The sequence below is a fragment of the Grammomys surdaster genome, unplaced genomic scaffold (genome assembly GCF_004785775.1).
Source record: "Grammomys surdaster isolate TR1022 unplaced genomic scaffold, NIH_TR_1.0 123272, whole genome shotgun sequence".
NCBI classification, from domain to species: Eukaryota; Metazoa; Chordata; class Mammalia; order Rodentia; family Muridae; genus Grammomys; species Grammomys surdaster.
Genome location: NW_021618568.1, coordinates 2,833 through 9,353, shown reverse-complemented (window position 1 = coordinate 9,353; position 6,521 = coordinate 2,833). Strand labels below are relative to the sequence as shown.

The 6,521-nt window shown below is 35.9% G+C and overlaps 1 protein-coding gene across 1 annotated transcript; it reads right to left on the bottom strand.

Annotated features, from left to right (window-relative positions):
• Positions 1–3,416: 3,416 nt before the first annotated feature.
• Positions 3,417–6,242, bottom strand: LOC114636270 (zinc finger protein 431-like). Its single transcript, XM_028784454.1, has 4 exons — positions 6,125–6,242; positions 5,862–5,922; positions 3,828–4,756; positions 3,417–3,679 (listed from the first exon to the last, which is right to left on the bottom strand). The coding sequence occupies exons 1-4, from the start codon at positions 6,240–6,242 to the stop codon at positions 3,555–3,557; spliced, it is 1,233 nt and encodes a 410-aa protein (XP_028640287.1). The 3' UTR covers positions 3,417–3,554.
• Between the last annotated feature and the right edge of the window lie 279 nt (positions 6,243–6,521).

Genomic DNA, 6,521 nt, shown 5'->3' with positions numbered 1-6,521 from the left:
ATGTTTAAAACTGTAAATAAGAAATTAGTGAAGTTTTGTATAGATAAACTCAAGCAATATTTTCTCCTCTGTCCTAGCACCTATACTAAATCGTGAGTTCCATTTTAGTGACCCTTGGTTGTTTTACAACCACCTTGGAATGTGCCCTGAGCAGGAGAGAGTCTGGTTCCTATATAAGGGCTGTTAACTGATGACACTTGGGAGACTGGCAGAGTTCTCGTTGCAGTTTTGAATATCAGAAAGGAACTTAATAGCATTCCCACTATAAAAGAGCTTAATAATCATTGATATAATTTTAGAAATTCGTATAGGATCATCATTAAGACTTGAGAAGTCGTCTATTTGTCTATATAGCAACACTACAAGATAGTACATCTTCGTGGGTGTGCAGAGATCTGCTCCAAAAAGGAGTGCTATTGCTTAGTGATTGTTATATATGTTTAATAATAATAGGAAAAGCAAATTAATAGCAGGATCTTTCCTAAAATATGTCCAGCATAGCCTTGCTGATGTAGCACACTTGTCGCAGATAATAATCCGAGGCAAGCATTTCAGGATGATCAACTGCTAATGATTAGCTTGTCCTATTATGGCTCCTGACAAGGAAGTTGGGAGCTTACATTGTCTGGCCTCAGTGGGAGAGGAAGCACCTAGCTTCACAGAGAACTGAAGTTGCAAGGCAGGGAGGATGGATACAAAGGTGGCTCCACACTTTAAGAGGAGAAGGGAAGGCCAATGGGGTAAGTATTTTGTGAAGGTAGTCTGGGTGTGATCAGTGAACTGGATGTGAACAAAAAAAATCTGAGAAAAATAAAATCTTTCCAATAAAACAATGCATGTGGTATTGTGTTCCGGCTACAAGCCTATGGAGAGCAGGACTTTGAGTATGGGGGTAAGAATATGGACCCTACATCCTTTTCTACAAGGAGGGGCACCAGTAGGAAATGTAGCCTTATTGGAGTAGGTATGACACTGTCTGAGAAGTGTCTGAGAAGTGTGAAAAAGTCGACTTTGAAGTCATTTATGTTCAAGCTATACCATGTATGGTATACAGTCTCTTTCTGCTACCTGTGGACCAAACTGTAGAGTTCTCACCTCCATCACCAGCACCATGTCCACATACATGCTGTCCTACTTCCCACCATGATGATAATGGACTAAACCTCAAAAACTGCAAACCAGAACCAATTAACTGTTTTCACTTACAAGAGTTGTGTTTGTCATGCTGTCTCTTCACAAATGAAACCCTAAGAAAACCATCCATAGCACATCCACCTATGTTAGAAGATATCAACTTCAATGCTGACTGTCCTATCTCATAACATCTCTAATACATGAATGCTGCTTTGATTTAATAAGTTATTTAATGTTTCTTCTATAGTCTTCTATTAAGAATTTTAGCATTAACATAATTAAAATGCATTGACAAAACAGGACACACTGGGAATTACTGGTATTCAGAAGGTTTACACATAACAATCCTGACTTGAAATGTATCCATGAGTAATCAATGATGTGCAAGCCAGGCTGGATAAAACAGCATTTTAATGGAATTCATGAAAACCCATTAACAGCAACCATCCACCCTTTCACAGATAACCTGACATGAAAAGTCTGATTACAGAAGACCCTATATTGAAACGAATAATCGATCACTTAGATGATGGAAATCCCACTGTACACATTTTAGCAGGAAAATATGTATCAGCAAGTAAAGGAGCAATAAAGGAACAAAACCCACAGAAGGAACATGAGAATCACCAAATAAACCTCACTAAATGGATTTACCACACATACAGTAAATTTCAATACCTAACCAAAAGTTTCAAATTACAAACTACAGTGTTGAGCTACACCATTATACTTGAATAAACATGGCAAATAATTTACTTCCTTCAAGGCTAAGAAAAAGAGATGGAACGAGATCTTTGTCTTGAAACTGATGAAAACTATGATGTCTAACATCTACAGCATATTGTTTAAGCACATAGTTTTTCCTTTTATGAGTGCTTTCTATTTCATGACATCAAGATAATGTATACAGACTTTAAAATATTTACAGGACTAGGGTCATAGCTAAGTAGTTAAGACATGTTTATTCCCCGGGCGGTGGTGGCGCACGCCTTTAATCCCAGCACTTGGGAGGCAGAGGCAGGCGGATTCTGAATTCGAGAGTTCGAGGCTAGCCTGGTCTACAGAGTGAGTTCCAGGACAGCCAGGGCTACACAGAGAAACCCTGTCTTGAAAAACCAAACCAAAAAAAAAAAAAAAAGACATGTTTATTCCATGACCTGAGGTCAAGTTTTGACAACTTCCTGAATCCTTGGTACAAGAATATACAAGAGTCTAACTTTCTCAGAAAGCAGCATGGACATACATGTGACAGACTAACAAACCTAAGTAAAATTTAAACAAATCACTAAAAAAAACACAATTTGCACTCATGACTGTTTTTCTCCTCTAAGCCTTCATTAGTGTAGCCCAGATGATGAGACATGTAAGGGCTTATTTACAGGGCTTTTCTTCCTCATAGAAGAAAGAGTTCACTTCCCAAAATGTAAGTATTTGTGCTGGAATTCAGAAAATCAACCATTCTCAGTGGGTGCTATCATTTGGAAAGATTTAGTAAATGCTGCCCCTACTGGCAAAAACATGTCACTGGGGATTGGTTTTGAGAATTTAAATCCTCACATAACCTCCTGTTCCCCTTGGCTGCTTCATGCTTTGAGTGTGAGCTTTGAACTTCCTGCTTTACTGTCCTATCTCACACTCTTTATTTGCCATGACTCGATGATGGTAATCAAATACACCTCTGCTACCATGAACCCAAATAAAGCGTTTGATAAGTTGCCAAAGATGTTATGCTTTATCAAAGCATCAGAATGGGTACTAAGACAGATCCATAAAGTTTTACAGTTAGATGACTTATTTGGTATAATTGAAAAGATTAATGAAATATAAATGTGCTACCTAATAGTGTATATTCATAGGGCTTTTATCCATGACTTTGTAGGTCCAAACAAACTAACGATGGGCAAAAGGCTTAAAGAGATTGTGGACACTTGTCAGAATAAAATTATTCCCACAGAAAAAATGATCTTGTGTATTAAAGGCAATGGGCCGGCTAACAATATTACCAAATATTTTACAATCCCAGATTACCTTCAGTAGGGATTCAAGTCCTCAGAAAATGATACGTGAAGCTTTAAATACAGCAATTACATTAATAAGTTTACTCTCCAGTATGTGTATATGAAAACCTAAAAGAGTTTTCAGAGATAACTCTGATAAGGAAAGGCTTTTCCACATTGCTTACATTCAGAAAAAATCTCCAATATATTTTTGTTGTTGTTGTTTTTAATTTAGAGATAACTATTGTGAAAAGGTTTTCTCACACTGATTATATTTGTAGGGTTTCTATCTGGTGAATGTTCTTTTAGGTATTATATGGCTACCATGTGAAAAGGCTTTACCACACTTCTTATTTAGGGTTTCTCTTCAATATATGTTTTTCTATGTATTTGGAGATAACTCTGGACTGCAAAGGCTTTACCTCATTGATTACACTTGTACAATTTCTCTAGACTATGTTTTATTTTGTGTTTCTGGTGATGACTCTGTTTTAAAAAAACTTTACTAGACAGTAAAGAGTTGCATTCATAGGGTTTCTCACCAGTAAGTAATTCATGTTTTCAAAGTGTATAGAAATGTGCAAAGCATTTGTCACACTGACTACATTCATAAGGTTTCTCTCCACCTTATGTTCTTTTATGTATTTGAAAATAATTGTCAACTCCAAAGGCCTTTATAGGGTTTCTCTCCAGTATAAACTCTTTGATGATTCTGAAAAGTACAGAAAACTGCAAAGGCTTTTCCACATTCCTTGCATTCATAGGGTTTTTCTCCAGTGTGTGTTCTTTTATGTTTCTGGAGAGGACCCTGTTGTGAAAAGACTTTACCACATTGATCACATTCATAAGGTTTCTCCACAATATGTGTCCTTTTATGTTTCTGGAGATGATTATGTTGTGAAAAGGCTTTACCACATACATTACATTCATAGGGTTTCTCTCCAGAATGTGTTCTTTTATGTGTCTGGAGATGACTCTGTCGTGAAAAGGATTTACCACATTCATTACATTCATAGGGTTTCTCCCCAGTATGTGTTCTTTTGTGTCTCTGGAGATGATTCTGTCGTGAAAAGGATTTACCACATTCATTACATTCATAGGGTTTCTCCCCAGTATGCGTCCTTCTATGGTTTTTGAGAGTACTGTGTTGTGAAAAGGCTTTACCACATTCATTACATTCATAGGGTTTCTCCCCAGTATGTGTCCTTTTATGGTTTTTGAGAGTACTGTGTTGTGAAAAGGCTTTACCACATTCATTACATTCATAGGGTTTCTCTCCAGAATGTGTTCGTTTATGCTTTCGCAGATTCCATGGTTGTAAAAAGGCTTTACCACATTCATTACATTCATAGGGTTTCTCTCTGGAATGTGTTTTTTTTTGCTGTCGGAGATTACTCGTTTGTGAAAAGGCTTTATCACATATATCACATTCATAGGGGTTTTCTCCATTATGAGTTCTTTTATGGTTTTGGAGATTACTGTGGTAAAAAAAGGCTTTACCACATTCATACGGTTTATCTTCAGAGTGAATTCTTTCATACCATTGAAGAGCACTGTGAAGTGTAGAGGCTTTATCACATTGAATATATTCATAGGGTTTCTCTCTGGCAACACTTCCTTTATGCCTGTGAAGACAATTGACATGTATAAACACTACCACATTGATTACAGTGATGACTCTTTTTATCTATATAATTTAATTTTACAATTTTGTCTAGTTTACTGTAAAAAGAGATCAAATTGTAAAGTTGTATCACTTGTTTCGATTCATAAGTTTCTCCTTTATTATGGTTCCTTTTGTATATTGGAAGATGGCTGTGGTGGTTAAAGCGTTTAGTACATGGTTCATCTTTCTGACACATTTTTCTCATGTGAGTTTTTCCACATTTCTAAAGAGAATTGGCAGAACTCAGAGGTTTGCCACAGTGACTGTACCCATCATTTTGCTATATTGTCATGTTATATTTGCAAAATAAACCAGGACAAACAGAAGAATGTCCATGTTCATTGTACTCAAAGGGCTTTTCTGCAGTGTGAATGTATTTACATATTCTCAATGAAGTTGGATACAAAATAAATTGTAAACTCATATCCCCTTCTCAGTCTACTCAAAGTGGAGACAACTGTATGTCTTCTACTTGTTGTGAGAGAGAAAGGTACTTTCCATGTTCCAGATGCTCAAGTGTCTTTGATCTAATGTGACATGTATCTTTATGGCAAGAATAAAAAATGAAAGGTTTCCACATTTCATTCATACAGTTTAACTGTTTGTTCATCACAGAGGTGTAATATCAGGATAAAGTTTTCTACACCATAATCTTCTTGAATCTCATAAATTACCCTTCTCACTATACTTTGGTAAATCAATAAATGTATATGAGTAATGTGGGATTTATTATGGAATGTTTGCCGATTAGGAGATTTTAGACATATACTTATGATCTAATCTATGTATATGTCCTTCACAATAACTGAGAGGTATCAACCTAAATCAATTGGCAGTTCTATAGAGCAGTTCCCATGGGGATATAATTAAAATGTAATAGCTGTTAAGTCATTGTTTCCTTGTGCTTTTTTCCTGACTACCTGACATTGAGCTACATGGTGTTGTGAGAATTTACTAATCATCAATACACTTAAAGCTATGCTTGCTTATACTGAGTTTTCTTAAAACTTCAAGGGCACACTCAGATTTCTTTAGTGACATATTTGTATAAACATGAAACTTACCTTCCATATATTCTAGAATTTTGAAGATGTTCTTCAATATTATTGTCTTCTGATTTGTAACCTAAAATATATTACCAGAAAATGTATGATATATAATGAAAACTGATGAAAAGTTAAGTTACTCTGATCAATGAACCTTAGAACTATGCCTGATTTATTTACCACATTGTTGCTCTTTCACAATCAAAGTTAAAGAAGAGCTCAATAACCAAGAAACATCTTTCCTCATATTTTAATAAATGGATTAAAAGTCATCGTCTTACCTATAGCAGTGAGGTTCAGGTAGGTCTCCAGCATCACATCTGTGTAGAGAGTCTTCTGGGAAGGATCCAGCAAAGCCCATTCTTCTGGAGTGAAGTTAATATGGACATCATCATACATCAGTGCATCCTAAAATATCCATACATGTGTTTAATAGAAAGCATAATTCTGACAATATATTAAATATACACTTCTTTAAGAATATATTCATATAACACTGGTGATTTCCACACTTACTCCATGATACAGAAATTCTAATGCAATCACCAAGTCATTTTAGAAGGAAACTGAAAAGGGGGTCCAACCTTGTCATTTCTGGGCCCTTTAAATAGGATGTAAACTTGTAGCAGAAAGGCCTATTAACAGCCATACAGTCAGAGACAAATAGATCAATACTAT

Coding starts and splice junctions, on each gene's coding strand:
- LOC114636270 (XM_028784454.1), bottom strand. CDS start 6,242: ATGTATGATGATGTCCATATTAACTTCACTCCAGAAGAATGGGCTTTG. Junction 5,923..6,124: donor CCTGAACCTCACTGCTATAG/GTAAGACGATGA, acceptor AATATATTTTAG/GTTACAAATCAGAAGACAAT. Junction 4,757..5,861: donor AATTCTAGAATATATGGAAG/GTAAGTTTCATG, acceptor TTGTCTTCACAG/GCATAAAGGAAGTGTTGCCA.